The sequence below is a fragment of the Carcharhinus amblyrhynchos genome, unplaced genomic scaffold (assembly GCF_965287045.1).
Source record: "Carcharhinus amblyrhynchos unplaced genomic scaffold, sCarAmb.v2.hapA scaffold_735, whole genome shotgun sequence".
Lineage (NCBI taxonomy): Eukaryota > Metazoa > Chordata > Chondrichthyes > Carcharhiniformes > Carcharhinidae > Carcharhinus > Carcharhinus amblyrhynchos.
Genome location: NW_027650475.1, coordinates 59,588 through 77,965, shown reverse-complemented (window position 1 = coordinate 77,965; position 18,378 = coordinate 59,588). Strand labels below are relative to the sequence as shown.

The window sequence follows — 18,378 nt, the reverse complement described above, 5'->3', positions numbered from 1 at the left end:
CCCCGCTCTCCCCCCCCGCCGGACCCCCGACCCCGCTCTCCGCCTCGCTCGGCTCTGACCCTGCTCCCTGCCTTGTTCGGCCCCCCGATCCCGCTCTCCCCCCCACTGGACCCCCGACCCCGCTCTCCGCCTTGCCAGACCCCCGACCTCACTCTCCCCCTCGCTCGGCCCCCCAACCCCGCTCTCCGCCTCGCTCGGCTCTGACCCTGCTCCCTGCCTTGTTCGGCCCCCCGACCCCACTCTGTGTTTGTCAGTGGTTTGAATGTTTGTGGATGTGGGCTGCTTTGTCCTGGTTGGTGTTGAGCTTTTTGAGTGTTGTTGGAGCTGCAGCCATCCAGGGGAGTGGGGAGTTTTCTTTGAGCAGCTCTGTAACCAGAGTATTTACAGTGTTTGAACCCACTCACCCTTTCCATTGTAATCCTCCCGTGCCCCTGATACTTACTGCTCATACTTGTGGAGTGTGGCCTGTAACAGGGTCAGTGAATAAACCAAACCAGCACCAAAGCTCATCTGTTCACCCACTGATCCTCTGAGGCCTTGCCGCTCGCTGTAATCCTCATTTAACTCAAACTTGTCCAAAGCATGTTTACTGATCAACTCTGCCTGTGAAGGAAGAAGATAGTCAGCGTCACTCCCAGCAGCGAGCTGCCTCTACCCCTCCACCCCCCATCCACACAAAACCACCCAACTGTCCAGACCACTCTACCCCCCCCATCCACACAAAACCACCCAACTGTCCAGACCACTCTACCCCCCCCATCCACACAAAACCACCCAACTGTCCAGACCACTCTACCCCCCCCATCCACACAAAACCACCCAACTGTCCAGACCACTCTACCCCCCCCATCCACACAAAACCACCCAACTGTCCAGACCACTCTACCCCCCCCATCCACACAAAACCACCCAACTGTCCAGACCACTCTACCCCCCCCATCCACACAAAACCACCCAACTGTCCAGACCACTCTACCCCCCCCATCCACACAAAACCACCCAACTGTCCAGACCACTCTACCCCCCCCATCCACACAAAACCACCCAACTGTCCAGACCACTCTACCCCCCCAGTCCACACAAAACCACCCAACTGTCCAGACCACTCTACCCCCCCCCATCCACACAAAACCACCCAACTGTCCAGACCACTCTACCCCCCCCCATCCACACAAAACCACCCAACTGTCCAGACCACTCTACCCCCCCCCATCCACACAAAACCACCCAACTGTCCAGACCACTCTACCCCCCCCAGTCCACACAAAACCACCCAACTGTCCAGACCACTCTACCCCCCCCAGTCCACACAAAACCACCCAACTGTCCAGACCACTCTACCCCCCCCAGTCCACACAAAACCACCCAACTGTCCAGACCACTCTACCCCCCCAGTCCACACAAAACCACCCAACTGTCCAGGGAGAAAAGTGATGGAATCACTGGGGCAATGGCAATGTGGATATGGAGCTGGAAGCAGGGTCCTGGGGCTGAAGGGAGATTTGTAGTGGAATGTGCTGGGGGCCAGTATAGTGAGCCTTGCTTTTATATTAATGATCTGGGCCTTGATGAAGGGAACAAGTTGAAAATTTGCAGATGATACGAATCATGGAACAGTGTGAGCTTTGAGCAGCTCTGGGGAGAACGTTAAATGAGATGGACAAGTTGACAGAAGAGATTGGGACTGTTTTCCTTGGAGAGAAGGCAGCTAAGATGAGATTTGATAGGGATGTTTAAAATCACTCGGAGGGGGGTGGACAGAGATTGAGAAGGACTGTTCCTGCTCGGGAAAGGATCCAGAGGGACTCAGTGGTTTAGCACTGCCGTCTCACAGCACCAGGGTCCCAAGCCCTAGGTCACTGTCTGTGTGGAGTTTGCACATTCTCCCCATGTCTGTGTGGGTTTCTTCTGGGTTCTCCGGTTTCCCCTCACAATCCAAAGGCGTGTAGGTCAGGTACATTGGCCGTGCTAAATTGCCCCTTAGTGTCCAAAGTTGTGTCGATTAACCATGGTAAATGCACAGGGATGTGTGTGGGGGAGGGGGGGGAATGGCATTGGTCCTGGATAGGATGGTGTGTCACAGAGTCAGTGCAGACTTGATGGGCTGAATGGCCTCCTTCAGCACTGTAGGGATTCACATCATAAATGGTTGGGATTGAACTGTGTTGCCCGGAAGGTTCCACTGCAGCATCCAAGAGGATATGAGATAGTTGTGAAAAGCAAAGCACAGGAAAATGGGAAATAGACAGCAGAGGCACGATGGGCCGAACAGCCACCTGTGCAGCAACAATTGAGATTCTGTGATACACTCCCTCAAAATCCTGCATTCCCCAATACCCATCATGCTAACCCCTCCCCCACTCCACCCCTACCCTCCCCACCCCATCCCCCTTCCCCAATCCCCCCACCCCACCTACACCCTCTCCCACTCCCACCTACACCCTCTCCCCCCCCCCACTCCCACCTATACCTTCTTCCCCACCCCACTTTTCCCCTCCTCCCACCCCACTCGCACCTACACCTCCCCCCTCCCCTCTTCCCCTCCCCACCCCACCCTCCCACCCTCACCTCCAACCCCTCCCCCCACCCCCCCCATCTCGCCAATCCCCCATCTCATTCCCCTTACCTCACCCCTCTCCCCCTCCCCACCTTACCCTCACTGATCTTTTCCGCTCTGTCCTCCCCGCTCTAACCCGTACACACAGGTGAGTGTGCTGAATCACAGTTGCCTTTTGCTCCATGGGACCTACCTTGCAGATTAGGCGAGGGATCAGCAGTAGAACCAGGATGGAGTCGTGGTCTCCACCATGCCGCAGGAAGGAATCGGGCATGAAGGAAGTCAGTAACGAGACGTGCCGGTTTGCTTGTTGAACTTCCATCTTACGCAGTTCCATCTCGATGGCCTGTACACAGAGAGAATGGGACAGTGTACACAAACACATAACACTGGCTTGCCTGCAGAAGGCAGAGAGTGGTTGTGGATGGGTCTTTTTCTGAATGGAGGTCAGTCACCAGTGGAGTGCCCCAGGGATCTGTTCTAGGACCCTTGCTGTTTGTCATTTTCATAAATGACCTGGATGAGGAAGTGGAGGGATGGGTTGGTAAGTTCGCCGACGATATGAAGGTTGGTGGTGTTGTGGATAGTCTGGAGGGATGTCAGAAGTTGCAGCGTGACATAGACAGGATGCAAGACTGAGCGGAGAAGTGGCAGATGGACTTCAACGTGGATAAATGTGTAGTGGTCCATTTTGGCAGGACCAATGGGATGAAGGAATACAATATCAAGGGTAGGAGTCTTAGCAGTGTTGAAGAGCAGAAGGATCTTGGGGTCCGGGTCCACAGGACTCTTAAATCGGCCTCGCAGGTGGAGGATGTGGTCAAGAAGGCGTATGGTGTACTGGCCTTCATTAATCGAGGGATTGAGTTTAGGAGTCGGGAGGTAATGCTGCAACTTTATAGGACCCTTGTCAGCCCCCACTTGGAGTACTGTGCGCAGTTCTGGTCGCCTCACTACAGGAAGGATGTGGAAGCTATTGAGAGGGTGCACAGGAGATTTACAAGGATGTTGCCTGGATTGGGAGGCATGCCTTATGAAGATAGGTTGAGGGAGCTGGGTCTCTTCTCCCTGGAGAGACGAAGGTTGAGAGGCAACCTGATAGAGGTTTATAAAATGTTGAGAGGAATAGATAGGGTGGATTCTCAGAGGCTATTTCCCAGGACTGAAATGTTCGCTACGAGAGGACACAGGTTTAAGGTGCTGGGGAGCAAGTACAGAGGAGATGTTAGGGGAAAGTTTTTCACTCAGAGGGTGGTGAGTGAATGGAAGCGGCTGCCGTCAGTGGTGGTGGAGGCGAACTCGCTGGGGTCTTTTAAAAGACTTCTGGATGAGTATATGGGGTTTTATGGGATTGGGGGTTATAGATAGGTCTATAGATTGGTAGGTGTTGATGTGATCGGCGCAACTTGTGGGCCGAAGGGCCTGTTTGTGCTGTAGTGTTCTATGTTCTATGTTAAACCCATCTAACCTACACTATTCCAATATCATCCATATGTTTATCCAAAGACCATTTAAATGCCCTTAGTGTTGATGAATACGGTAGTGAGTTTTAAGGGGCACCTTGACAAATCCATGAATAGGATGGGAATAGAGGGATACGGTCCCCGGAAGGGTAGGGGGTTTTAGTTCAGTCGGGCAGCATGGAGGGGCCGAAGGGCCTGTTCCTGTGCTGGAATTTTCCTTGTTCTTTGGATTATGAGAGTAAACTAGCTCAGAATATAAAAACACAGAGCAAAAGTTTCTACAAATATATATAAAAAAGAGGCTAAAGTAAACATTGGTCCTTTAGAGGATGAGAAGGGGATGCTATAACTGGAAATGAGAAAATGGCTGAGGCATTGAACAGGTATTTTGTGTCGGTCTTCATAGCGGAAGACACAAATAACACAGCAAAAACTGATGATAGGAAGGCTATGGCAGGTGAGGACCAAGAAACTATCATTATCACTAAAGAGGGAGTGCTGCAAGTTAATGGGACTAAAGGTAGACAAGTCTCCTGGTCCTGATGGAATGTATCCCAGGGTACTAAAAGAGATGGCAAAGTGTGCAGAGAACGCTGAAACTCTGCAAAGGGATATAGATAGTCTCAGTGAGTGGGTGAGGGTCTGGCAGATGGAGTACAATGTTGGTAAATGTGAGGTTATCTATTTTGGTAGGAATAACAGCAAAATGGACTATTATTTAAATAGTAAAAGATTGCAGCAAGCTGCTGTGCAGAGGGACCTGGGTGTCCTTGTGCAGGAATCACAAGGAGTTGGTTTGCAGATACAGCAGGTAATGAAGAAGGTGAATGGAATTTTATCCTTCATTGCGAGAGGGATGGAGTTTAAAAACAGCGAGGTTATGTTGCAGCTGTATAAGGTGCTGGTGAGGCCACACCTGGAGTTACTGTGTACAGTTTTGGTCTCCTTACTTGAGAAAGGATATACTGGCACTGGAGGGGGTGCAGAGGAGATTCACTAGGGTGATTCTGCAGTTGAGAGGGTTGGATTATGAGGAGAGACTGAGTAGACTGGGGATATACTCATTGGAATTCAGAAGAATGAGGGGAAATCTTATAGAAATATATAAGATTATGAAGGGAATCGATAAGATAGAAGCAGGGAAGTTGTTTCCACTGGTGGGTGAAACTAGAACTAGGGGGGATAGCCTCAAAATAAGGGGAAGCAGATTTAGGACTGAGTTGAGGAGGAACTTCTTCACACAAAGGGTTGTGAATCTGTGGAATTCCCTGCCCAGTGAAGCAGTTGAGGCTCCCTCATTGAATGTTTTTAAGGCAAGGATAGATACATTTTTGAACAGTGAAGGAATTAAGGGTTATGGTGAGCGGGCAGGTAAGTGGAGCTGAGTCCATGAAAAGATCAGCCATGGTCTTATTGAATGGCGGAGCAGGATCGAGGGAGCAGATGGTCAATTCCTGCTCCGAGTTCTTAAACTCTCCGCTGGTTGGACTCATACCTGGTACATAGGAAGATGGTTGTGGTTGTGGAGGGTCAGTCACCTCAGCTCCAGGACATCTCTGTAGGAGTCCCTCAGGGTTGTGTCCGAGGCCCAACCACCTTCAGCTGCTTCATCAATGACCTTCCCTCCATCATAAGGTCAGAAGTGGGGATGTTCACCGATGATTGCACAATGTTCAGCATCATTCGCCACTTAAAAAATTGCTCCTTAGTATCTAGGGCTGCTTAGGTTCAAGGGATTAGTGGGTGTAATATGTAGGGATATTGGGGTAGGGCCTGGGTGGGATTGTGTTGGGTGCAGACTCAATGGGCCGAAGGGCCTCTTTCTGCACTGTAGGGTTCTATGTTCCTCAGATACTGAAGCAGTTCGTGTTCAAATGCAGCAAGATCTGGACAATATCCAGGCTTGGGCTGACAACTGGCAGTGACATTCGGCCACACAAATACCAGGCAATCACCATCACCAATAAGAGACAGGGGGCGGGGGAGGAGGGGAGGAGGGGAGGGGGAGGAGGGGCGGGGGCGGAGGGGAGGAGGGGCGGGGGAGGAGGGGAGGAGGGGCGGGGGCGGAGGGGAGGAGGGGCGGGGGCGGAGGGGAGGAGGGGCGGGGGCGGAGGGGAGGAGGGGCGGGGGCGGAGGGGAGGAGGGGCGGGGGCGGAGGGGAGGAGGGGCGGGGGCGGAGGGGAGGAGGGGCGGGGGCGGAGGGGAGGAGGGGCGGGGGCGGAGGGGAGGAGGGGCGGGGGCGGAGGGGAGGAGGGGCGGGGGGCGGAGGGGAGGAGGGGCGGGGGCGGAGGGGAGGAGGGGCGGGGGCGGAGGGGAGGGTGGGCGGGGGCGGAGGGGAGGGGGGGCGGGGGCGGAGGGGAGGGGGGGCGGGGGCGGAGGGGAGGAGGGGCGGGGGCGGAGGGGAGGGGAGGAGAGCACAGAAAGACGGTGCTGAGCTGCATGGTTTTGGTTGGACAGGCTCCAGGGACCAAGGGGCCTATTCCTAATCCCGTGTCCCTAACTGACTGCCAGTGAGAGAAGATTTGTTTCCTCCCATTATGCCTGTTCTTTTTTAATCTCCTGACATCTCGCTATGGACCCTCCCATCACCCAAAACTCTTTCTCAAAACCCATTTAGCATTTTGACCACCTCTCGTAATCTGCTCACAATCTTCTCCATGGAGATGAGACCCAGCACTCAAAATCTCTCTCATCCTGGAACTATTCCTGTCAATCCTCAGTCCCAGCAGACAGGGGGCTGCTGAGAGCTGGGTCCACTCTACCTCCCGCCCCGTTCCCTATTGCAGCTACCTTGGCGTGAGCTTTCGTCTCTGCAAATTTGATCTTGAAGTCGATGATTTCAGGAGGAGGTTGCTGCTCCCTCTCTGCTGAGGCTTCCTGTTGGCTCATCAACTCCCGGTTCAAATCCTGCAAATAAAGCACAGGGTCAGGGACCAGATCAAGTGGGGGGGGGGGCCGCAGCTGTGTAACGGAGCAGGGGGGCTATGGCTGTGTAACGGAGGGGGGCTATGGCTGTGTAACGGAGGAGGGGGCTACGGCTGTGTAACGGAGGGGGGGGGCCGCGGCTGTGTAACGGAGGGGGGGGGGGGGGGGCCGCGGCTGTGTAACGGAGCGGGGGGCTATGGCTGTGTAACGGAGGGGGGCTATGGCTGTGTAACGGAGGAGGGGGCTACGGCTGTGTAACGGAGGGGGGGGGGCCGCGGCTGTGTAACGGAGGGGGGGGGGGGGCCACGGCTGTGTAACGGAGGGGGGGGCTATGGCTGTGTAACGGAGGGGGCTACGGCTGTGTAACAGAGGGGGGGCCGCGGCTGTGTAACGGGGGGGGGGTGGCCGGCGGCTGTGTAATTGGGAGGGGGGGGGGGGGGCCGCGACTGTGTAACGGAGGGGGGGGCCGCGCCTGTGTAACGGAGGGGGGGGGGGGGCGCTGCGCCTGTGTAACGGAGGGGGGGGGGGTGGGGCCGCGGCTGTGTAACTGGGGGGGGGGGGGGGGTAGTTGCCGTGGCTGTGGAACGGGGGGGGGGGGGGGGGGTTGATAGTTACCTGGAGGTGAGATGTTAGTTCCCGATATTTTTGAATGGTTTGTTGGTAATCGGCCACAGTTTCCTGAGCAGCTTCCACTCGCTTCTCCGCCTCCCGAACTCGAGCAGCTCCCAGATCCAGCTGTTCCCGTAGCTCCAGCTCTGTCTCCCGGGAATTCTCCTGGAGCTCATCATTCATTTCATTGATGGCTTCCTAGAAAGCAAGAGGCAGGAGAATGAGTTGGAGAAAGATAGAAAAGAAAAGGCTATTATAATATTGCCAGTCTCTGCTAGCGCTTATGTTTAATAACTTAGATGTCAAATTCACTTTCAATCAATGGGGAGCAAGTTTGTTAGTTTTTAAGACATGTTTTAAATACTTTGTCATTTTAAAGGTATGTTTAATTCCTTTAATTAACCCACACATCCAAATATATCTTTCTAACTTGGTGAACAGTTACAGAGTGCCCTGTGACACTAAACATGAGTTAAATACATTCCTTTAAGACACCCAACTGTTGGAATCACAAGGCTGTTAAGGAGATTTAACTGCCTCACCAGACACACTGTCAGAAACAACTGATACAAGAGTGAGTTTTAATGAAGCTGCCTTCACAGTTTCTAATCAAAAGAGAATCAGAGAGATATTTATATCTCAGCCAATGGAAGTGTGATAGTCGGGGTCTAAGTGGGAACTGACAAGGTTAATGGTAACATAATGATACCCCTTCAAATGTAGATCGCGATAGAAAGCTCAGCCATTGGATTGATAAGCAGCATAAACACACGTGTTTCATTATGTTGGCAATAACCAAAACTTATCAGGGCTCTAACTGGAAAATATCCTGAACATAAGAAATAGGAGCAGGAGTCGGCCATCCAGCCCTTCGAGCCTGCCCCGCCATTCAATAAGATCATGGCTGATCTATCGTGGCTCAGTTCCACTTTCCCGCCCTCTCCCCATAACCCTTAATTCTTTTTGCCTGAAGGCAAAGTGAATTGGCCACATCCCTTCCAGACTCAACTGACAAGGCCAGAAAATACTCATGAGTTATGTAGGTCCCCTTTATCAATTAAAGGATGCCCGTGTGTGGCTGTTTTAGTGAAGACACTTTGTGAGGCTGCTATCAAATTAGAGACATTGTGTCTGATTAAGAGACGAGAGGACGGGCTTAGGGATGACATAGTGGGGGATCCCACGAGATACGGTGATAAGTGCACAAGTCTTTGAAAGTGGCAGTGCAAGTGGAGAGTGTGGTGAAGAAAGCCTACGGTATGTTAGCCTTTACAGGAAGGGGTATAGAATATAAGAGCTGGAGTCTAATGTTGCAGTTGTATAGAACGTTGGTTAGGCCGCATTTAGAGTACTGCATCCAGTTCTGGTTGCCTTACTACCGGAAGGACGTGGACACTCTGGAAAGAGTGCAGAGGAGATTTACCAGGATGTTGCCTGGTATGGAAGGACTGGGGTATGAGGAAAGATTGAAGAAATTCAGGCTGTTTTCCCTTGAAAGACGCCGACTGAGGGGGGATCTAACAGAGGTACATAAGATTATGAAGGGTATAGATAGAGTAAACAGAGGTAAGCTATTTCCTATAATAGAGACACGTAGGACAAGGGGCCATGGACTTAAGGTGAGGGGGGAGAGGTACAACACAGATATTAGAGGGAGGTTTTTCACACAGAGGGTAGTGGGGGTATGGAATGCTCTGCCAAGTAAGGTGGTGGAGGCAAACACACTAGAGTCATTTAAGAGTAACTTAGATAGGCACATGACTGAGTTGGAGATGGGTGGATATAGGAGAACCTTTTAAATAAGGGTCATTAGAATTGGGGCGTCCCTGGTAATGTAAATGGGTATAGTATGATAATAATGTTTTTTTTTCTCTTTCATTCACAGGTTTTAAGTCAGTCCAACGAGGGGCATACACGCGATGGGTCGTACTGGGGCTGCTCTTGGTTGTTCGAGATTGGCCTAGTGCTTCATAAGAACATAAGAAGAACATGTCATTAGTGTGTGCCTAAACTGGACAAGATACTGGGCAAGACGACAGCTCAGTGACTATCGCTGATTGCTGTGCAGACACATGGATTTGGGCCGGTGTCTGTGGGAGTTTGCACATTCTCCCCGTGTCTGCGTGGGTTTTCTCCGGGTGCTCCGGTTTCCTCCCACACCCCAAAGATGTGCTGTTAGGCTGATTGGCAGGAATAAATTGTCCCTAAATCAGTTTCCCTCAATCTGGATGGCCATAAAACATTAGATAAGGGTCATGGGTGGAGAGGGGGACTGGTGGTGTTGAGATGGTGGTGTGGGCTCGTTGGGCCGAAGGGCCTGTTTCTGTTCTTTGTACATAGTACATAGATCAGGATTGCATCAATATTAAAGTATGTCATGTGTATCACTCCGGACTGGATTGTGTCCACCTGACTGTGAGCTGCTGAACTGTATAAACCAGGATGGAGTGGGATCTCTGATCCACTCTGTCAAACTTGAAAGCCCAGATTTATCAGTGATTCATTAGACAAGCCACACACCGTGATCCCACCCTCAGCCGCCAACGTGCCCCCCCCCACCCCACCCCAACTCCATAACCCCGGCCTCACCCCCGCCCCCCATGACCCCAGCCACTGGCCCAATCGAGGTCAGGAATTCCTCACCAGGTCAGTGACAGTCTCTCGGAGCTGACGGACTTTCTCCTCCAGATCCAAGTTCCGTTCTGTCAACGTCTCCACCATCTCCTCAGCTCCCAGTGCAGCATCAACCTGAGGAACAAGGCAGAGACAGCTTACTGATACAACACCAAACCAGCACGGAGAGGGGAGAGGGGAGAGGAGGGGAGAGGGGAGAGGGAGGGGAGAGGAGAGGAGGGAGGGGAGAGGGGAGAGGGGAGGGGAGAGGAGAGAGGAGAGGGGAGGGGAGAGGGGAGAGGGGAGGGGAGAGGGGAGAGGGGAGAGGGGAGAGGGGAGAGGGGAGAGGGGAGAGGGGAGGGGAGAGGGGAGGGGAGGGGAGAGGAGAGGGGAGAGGGGAGAGGGGAGAGGGGAGAGGGGAGAGGGGAGAGGGGAGAGGGGAGAGGGGAGAGGGGAGAGGGGAGAGGGGAGAGGGGAGAGGGGAGAGGGGAGAGGGGAGAGGGAGAGGGGAGGGGAGAGGAGAGGGGAGAGGGGAGAGGGGAGAGGGGAGAGGGGAGAGGGGAGAGGGGAGAGGGAGAAAGGGGCGAACGCCCCAGCACTGTCACTCCGATCTAATCCCAAAAGCCTCTTGATTCTCACCTGCTCCTTCAACTCATCAATGGTTTTTTCAGCTTGCTTCATCTCATCCAGCAACTTCTCCCTCTGTTGCCTCAGGTTTTCCAATTCACTGCCTTTCTTCTCCATAACTTTCTGCAATTTGCTGTGTTCTTGCTTCTCCGACGCAGACAGATCCCGCATTCTGGTGAAGGATCAGAATATCCTAACAGCACAGCAACAATTCCCCAATGTGACCCCAGCGCCCCCGACCCCAACCCCAAACCCCAGCACCCCGCCCCGACCCGACCCCCAACAAGCCAGAACCCGATCCAACAATCCACATCAATCTCAGACATATCTCACTGTCCTATATTGACCCCAGGTGAATTACAGTCACAGAGGTTTATAGCATAGAAACAGGTCCTTCAGCCCAACTTGTCTATACTGCCCTTTTATTTTAAACCATTAAGCTAGTCCCAATTACCCACATTTGGCCATATCCATCTACAGCCATCGTACCCAAGTAACTATCTAAGTGCATTTTAAGCATAAGAAATAGGAGCAGGAGTCGGCCATCTAGCCCTTCGAGCCTGCCCCGCCATTCAATAAGATCATGGCTGATCTGAAGTGGATCAGTTCCACTTTCCTGCTTTCCCCCCATAACCCTTAATTCCCCTGTCTATCAGAAACCTATCTACCCGTGACTTAAATATATTTAGCGAGGTAGCCTCCACCACTTCAATGGGCAGAGAATTACTGTGAAAATCCCTTAGCTGCCACACTCTGGCACCTGTTCGGGCACATTGAGGGAGAACTTAGTGTGGCCAATCCACCAAATCAGCACATCTTTTGGACTGTGGGAGGAAACCGGAGCACCCAGAAGAAACCCACGCAGACATGGGGAGAATGTGCAGACTCCACACAGACAGTGACCTGAGCCAGAAATTGGACCCAGGTCCCTGGCACTGTGAGACTGCAGTGCTAACCACTAAACTATTAGATCATAGAACCTTACAGCGCAGAAAGAGGCCCTTCGAGTCTGCACCAAACACAATCCCATCCAGGCCCTACCCCCATATCCCTACATATTATGCCCACTAACTTACGCATCCCTGGGATACCAAGGGGCAATTTCCTTAACATGGCCAAGCAACCTTGTACCCAGCTCTATTACTGCCTCTGGCAGCTTCTTCCAGACACTCACCACCCTCTGTGTGAAAAAAGTGCCCCTCTGGACACTTTTGTATCTCTCCCCTCTCACCTTAAACCTATGTCCTCTAGTTTTAGTCTCCTCTACCTTTGGGAAAAGATATTGACTATCTAGCTGATCTGTGCCCCTTGGGAAACAAGGGACTCAGTGGCAGATCTGCTCTTGCACACCTCCCAGTGGTTGCAGAGTAGTGTTAGAATCATAGAACAGAATTATAGAATCACTACAGTGCAGAATGAGATCATTCAGCCCATCCACCTTGCACCGACAACAATCCCACTCAGGCTCTGTCCCGTAACCCCAAGTATTTACTCTGCTAGTTCCCCCTGACACTAAGGAGCAATTTAGTATGGCCAATCAACCTAACCCGCACATCTTTGGAGTGCAGGAGGAAATCCACGCAGACACGGGTAGAACATGCAAACTCCACACAGCAGGAATCGAACCCAGGTCCCTGGCGCGGTGAGGCAGCAGTGCTAACCACCGTGTCACTGGGAATCGAACCCAGGTCCACGGCACTGAGACAGCAGCGCTAATAACTGTGTCACCGTGCTGCCCCGGGTCTCTGGCACTGTGAGACAGCAGCGCTAATCACTGTGTCACCGTGCTGCCCCGGGTCCCTGGCACTGTGAGACAGCAGTGCTAATCACTGTGTCACCGTGCTGCCCCGGGTCCCTGGCACTGTGAGACAGCAGTGCTAATCACTGTGTCACCGTGCTGCCCCGGGTCCCTGGCACTGTGAGACAGCAGTGTGAATCACGGTGTCACCGTGCTGCCCTGGGTCCCTGGCGCTGTGAGACAGCAGTGTGAATCACTGTGTCACCGTGCTGCCCTGGGTCCCTGGCACTGTGAGACAGCAGTGTTAATCACTGTGTCACCGTGCTGCCCCGGGTCCCTGGCACTGTGAGACAGCAGTGTGAATCACTGTGTCACCGTGCTGCCCCGGGTCCCTGGCACTGTGAGACAGCAGTGTGAATCACTGTGTCACCGTGCTGCCCCGGGTCCCTGGCACTGTGAGTCAGCAGCGCTAATCACTGTGTCACCGTGCTGCCCCGGGTCCCTGGCACTGTGAGACAGCAGTGCTAATCACTGTGTCACCGTGCTGCCCTGGGTCCCTGGCACTGTGAGACAGCAGTGCTAATCACTGTGTCACCGTGCTGCCCCGGGTCCCTGGCACTGTGAGACAACAGTGCTAATCACTGTGTCACCGTGCTGCCCCGGGTCCCTGGCACTGTGAGACAGCAGTGTGAATCACTGTGTCACCGTGCTGCCCCGGGTCCCTGGCACTGTGAGACAGCAGTGTGAATCACTGTGTCACCGTGCTGCCCCGGGTCCCTGGCACTGTGAGACAGCAGTGCTAATCACTGTGTCACCGTGCTGCCCCGGGTCCCTGGCACTGTGAGACAGCAGTGTGAATCACTGTGTCACCGTGCCCTGGAGGAGCAGCCTGGGAGCAAGTAGCCCACATCCACAGCCACTTCTGTGGTTTCTGTGGTGTGGAGGGGTGTGAGGAGGAAGACATGGTCTCTAAAACAAACAAAATAGGTTTAAAAAGAAAACAGAGGCCAGAATTGACTCTGCCTTTTCACCTCTTATGCCTGATCATTTATATAGATGATCTGGAGGAGGGAACCGAGTGTAGGGTGTTGAAATTTGCTGATGACACCAAGATTGGGGGGATGGCAAATTGTGCAGAGGGTGAGGAGAGTCTACAGAAGGATCTCGATAGGCTGGGCGAATGGGCCAGGAAATGGCAAATGGAATTTAATGTTGGCAAGTGTGAGGTGGTCCACTTTGGTAGGAAGAATGATAGGAAGGACTATTACTTACGTGGCGAAAAACTGCAGCAGGCGACGGTGCAGAGGGACCTCGGGGTCCTTGTGCATGAGTCGCAAAAACCCAGCTTGCAGGTGCAGCAGGTGGTCAGGAAGGCGAATGGGATGCTGGCCTTCATAGCGAGGGGGATTGAATATAAAAACAGGGAGGTCTTGCTGCAGCTGTATAGGGCATTGGTGAGGCCGCAGCTGGAGTACTGTGTGCAGTTTTGGGCGCCGCACCTGCGCAAAGATATTTTGGCCTTGGAGGGAGTGCAGAGGAGGTTTACTAGGCTGATACCGGAGTTGAGGGGGTTGAGCTATGAGGAGAGGCTGAATAAACTAGGCTTGTACTTGTTGGAGTTTAGAAGAATGAGGGGAGATCTCATTGAGACGTATAAGATGATGAATGGGATGGATAGGATAGAGGTGGAGAGACTCTTCCCGCTCAAAAAAGACAGTAGGACTAGGGGGCACAGCCTCAAGATAAAGGGAGGGCGGTTTAGAACGGAGTTGAGGAGGAACTTCTTCACTCAAAGGGTGGTGAATCTCTGGAATTCTCTGCCCGTTGAAGTGGTGGAGGCTGCCTCGCTAAATATTTTCAAGAAGCGGGTTGATGGGTTTTTGATGAGAGAGGGCATTAAGGGTTATGGGGAGAGGGCAGGAAAGTGGAACTGAGCCACGACAGATCAGCCATGATCTTATTGAATGGCGGGGCAGGCTCGAAGGGCCAGATGGCCTACTCCTGCTCCCATTTCTTATGTTCTTATGTTTTGTCACATTTCAAAATCAAGGGCAAACAAACGGACTAAACTATTGCTGGGCAAGACGACAGCTCAGTGACTATCACTGATTGCTGTGCAGACACATGGATTTGGGCCGGTGTCTGTGGGAGTTTGCGCATTCTCCCTGCGCTTGCGTGGGTTTTCTCCGGGTGCTCCGGTTTCCTCCCACACCCCAAAGATGTGCTGTTAGGCTGATTGGCAGTAATAAATTGTCCCTAAATTAGTTTCCCTCAATGTGGAATGCCATAAACATAGATAAGGGTCATGGGTGGAGGGGGGACTGGTAATGTTAAAATGGTGGCGTGGGCTCGTTGGGCCGAAGGGCCTGTTTCCCGGGCTGTTTTTGTTCTTTATATATCATTGATGGGCCAGATGTCAATAAGCGAGGTTCAGGTAGAGTCCATTTCTACTCAGAGTGCGACTGAGAGCAGGTAGCCCCATGACTGGGAATTTCTTGCCTTTACGCCATGACTACATCCCAGGAAAGTTAAACCTGCACAATGCAGATGCTGCAGCTCCTTTAGACACCCGACACAGCTGGAAGTGAAGAGATCGAGAGCTCTCAAGAGTTACCCAACTTTATTTATTTCGATCTGGCTTTGGGTGGCACAGTAGCACAGTGGTTAGCGCTGCTGCTTCACAGCTCCAGGGTCCTGGGTTCAATTCCCGGATCAGGTCGCTGTCTGTGTGGAGTTTGCACATTCTCCTCGTGACTGCGTGGGTTTCCTCCAGGTATTCCAGTTTCCTCCCACAGTCCAAAGATGTGCAGGTTAGGTTGATTGGCCGTGCTAAGAATTTGCCCCTTAGTATCTAGGGAAATGTAGGTTAGAGGGATTAGTGGGTATAATATGTAGGGATATGGGGGGTAGGGACTGGGTGGGATTGTGTTCGGTGCAGACTCGATGGGCCTCTTTCTGCACTGTAGGGTTCTTGGGCCGAAGGATCTGTTTACATGCTGTAAACCTCTATGACTCTACCTTTAATGCAAACAATCAGGTCACAATAGCAAATCTTTTCTGCACTCTTTCTAGTTTAATAATATCCTTTCTATAATAGGGTGACCAGAATTGTACACAGTATTCCAAGTGTGGCCTTACCAATGTCTTGTACAACTTCAACAAGACGTCCCAACTCCTGTATTCAATGTTCTGACTGATGAAACCAAGCATGCCGAATGCCTTCTTCACCACTCTGTCCACCTGTGACTCCACTTTCAAGGAGCTGTGAACCTGTACCCCTCGATCTCTTTGTTCTGTAACTCTCCCCAACACCCTACCATTAACTGAGTAAATCCTGCCCTGGTTCAACCGACCAAAATACATCACCTCACATTTATCTAAATTAAACTCCATCTGCCATTCGTCAGCCCACTGGCCCAATTGATCAAGATCCCGTTGCAATTGGAGATAACTTTCTTCACTGTCCACTATGCCACCAATCTTAGTGTCATCTGTAAACTTACTAACCATGCCTCCTATATTCTCATCCAAATCATTAATATAAATGACAAATAACAGTGGACCCAGCACTGATCCCTGAGGCACACCACTGGTCACAGGCCTCCAGTTTGAAAAACAACTCTCTCCAACCCACCCTCTGATTTCTGTCAAGAAGCCAATTTTGTATCCATTTAGATACCTCACCCTGGATCCCGTGACATTTAACTTTCTGCAACAACCTACCATGCAGCACCTTGTCAAAGGCCTTACTAAAGTCCATGTGACAACAGCAACTGCACTGCCCTCATCTACCTTCTTGGTTACCCCTTCAAAAAACTCAATCAAATTTGTGAGACATGATTTTCCACTCACAAAGCCATGCTGACTGTCCCTAGTCAGTCCTTGTGTCTCTAAATGCCTGTAGATCCCGTCTCTCAAAATACCTTCCAACAATTTACCCACCACAGATGTGAGGCTCTCTGGCCTGTAGTTCCCAGGCTTTTCCCTTTTTAAACAAAGGCACAACATTTGCCACCCTCCAATCTTCAGGCACCTCGCCCATGATTATCGATGATTCAAATATCTCGGCTAGGGGACCCGCAATTGCCTCCCTAGCCTCCCACAGTGTCCTGGGATACACTTCCTCAGGTCCCAGGGATTTATCTACCTTGATAGGCTTTAAGACTTCCATTACCTCCTTCTCTGTAATATGTACACTCCTCAAGACATCAATATCAATATATTCAAAGGGCATTCAAATGGTCAGTGGATAGGCACATGGATAACATTGGAATAGTTTAGGTTAGAGGGTCATTAGATTGGTTCCACTGGTTGGTGCAGCATCGAGGGCCGAAGGGCCTGTACTGCGCTGTAACGTTCTAATATTTAATTTCCCAAGTTCCCTAACATTCACGCTTTTCTCAACATTAAATACTGATGAGAAACATTCATTTAGGATCTCACCCATCTCTTGTTTATCCTGAAGAGGCTCTACTCTCTCCCTTGTTACTCTTTTGCTCTTTATGTATTTGCAGAAGCTCTCTGGATTCTCCTTTGCCTTATAGAGCATAGAACATTACAGCGCAGAACAGGCCCTTCGGCCCACGATGTTGCGCCGGCCAGTTTTTTTTTAAAAAACAATGACCCACTAATCTAAACCAATCCCTTTTCGTCCATAAACCTATCCACAGATCTCTTAAACGCCCCCAAACGAGGCGCATTTACAACTGCAGCAGGCAGGGCATTCCAATCCCTCACCACCCTCTGGGTAAAGAACCTACCCCTGACATCCGTCCTATAACTACCACCCCTTAATTTAAAGCCATGCCCCCTCGTGCTAGCATTCTCCATCCGAGGAAAAAGGCTATCACTGTCCACCCTATCTAAACCTCTAATCATCTTATATGTTTCAATAAGATCCCCTCTTAGCCGCCTTCTTTCCAGCGAAAACAACCTCAAATCCCTCAGTCTCTCCTCATAGGACCTCCCCTGCATACCAGGCAACATCCTGGTAAACCTCCTCAGCACCCTCTCCAAAGCCTCCACGTCCTTCCTGTAATGTGGGGACCAGAACTGCACACAGTACTCCAAGTGCGGCTGCACCAGAGTTGTGTACAGTTGCAACATGACGCTGCGACTCCGAAATTCAATCCCCCTACCAATAAACGCCAAGACACCGTATGCCTTCTTAACTACCTTATCTACTTGATTCCCAACATTCATAGAACATAGAAAATAGAACATTACAGCGCCCTACCATGTTGCGCCGACCAGTCTTATTTTTAAAAAAAAACATTGACCCACTAATCTAAACCAATCCCTTTTCGTCCATAAACCTATCCACCAATCTCTTAAACGCCCCCAAACTAGGCGCATTTACAACTGCAGCAGGCAGGGCATTCCAGTCCCTCACCTAATAACTTTCAGGGATCTATGTACACATACACCTAGATCCCTCTGCTCCTCCACACTATTCAAAGTCCTCCCGTTAGCCCTATACTGAACACATCTGTTACTCCTACCGAAATGAATTACCTTACACTTCTCCGCATTAAACTCCATCCGCCACCTCTTGGCCCAGCTCTGCAACCTGTCTAAGTCACCCTGCAAACTATGACACCCTTCCTCACAATCTACCACACCACCGACTTTGGTGTCATCAGCAAACTTACTAATCCACCCAACTATACCCTCATCCAGATCATTAATAAAAATTACAAACAGCAGTGGCCCCAAAACAGATCCCTGAGGCACACCACTCGTAACCGAACTCCATGACGAATATTCACCATCAACCACCACCCTCTGTCTCCTATCTGCCAGCCAATTCCTGATCCAAGTACCTAGATTACCCCCAATCCCATACA

General features: G+C 51.6%; 1 protein-coding gene across 1 annotated transcript in view; it reads right to left on the bottom strand.

The window, feature by feature from the left end:
* Positions 1-438: 438 nt before the first annotated feature.
* Positions 439-18,378, bottom strand: part of LOC145340039 (dynactin subunit 1-like) — a gene marked incomplete at its 5' end in the record, with an annotated part of 67,430 nt that continues 49,490 nt past the window's right edge. Inside the window, 6 exons of the mRNA XM_080184459.1 lie at positions 439-603; positions 2,751-2,903; positions 6,811-6,927; positions 7,561-7,752; positions 10,198-10,302; positions 10,807-10,966. Of these exons, the coding sequence (XP_080040585.1) occupies positions 439-603; positions 2,751-2,903; positions 6,811-6,927; positions 7,561-7,752; positions 10,198-10,302; positions 10,807-10,966 (892 nt within the window). The remainder of the gene's footprint in view (positions 604-2,750; positions 2,904-6,810; positions 6,928-7,560; positions 7,753-10,197; positions 10,303-10,806; positions 10,967-18,378) is intronic.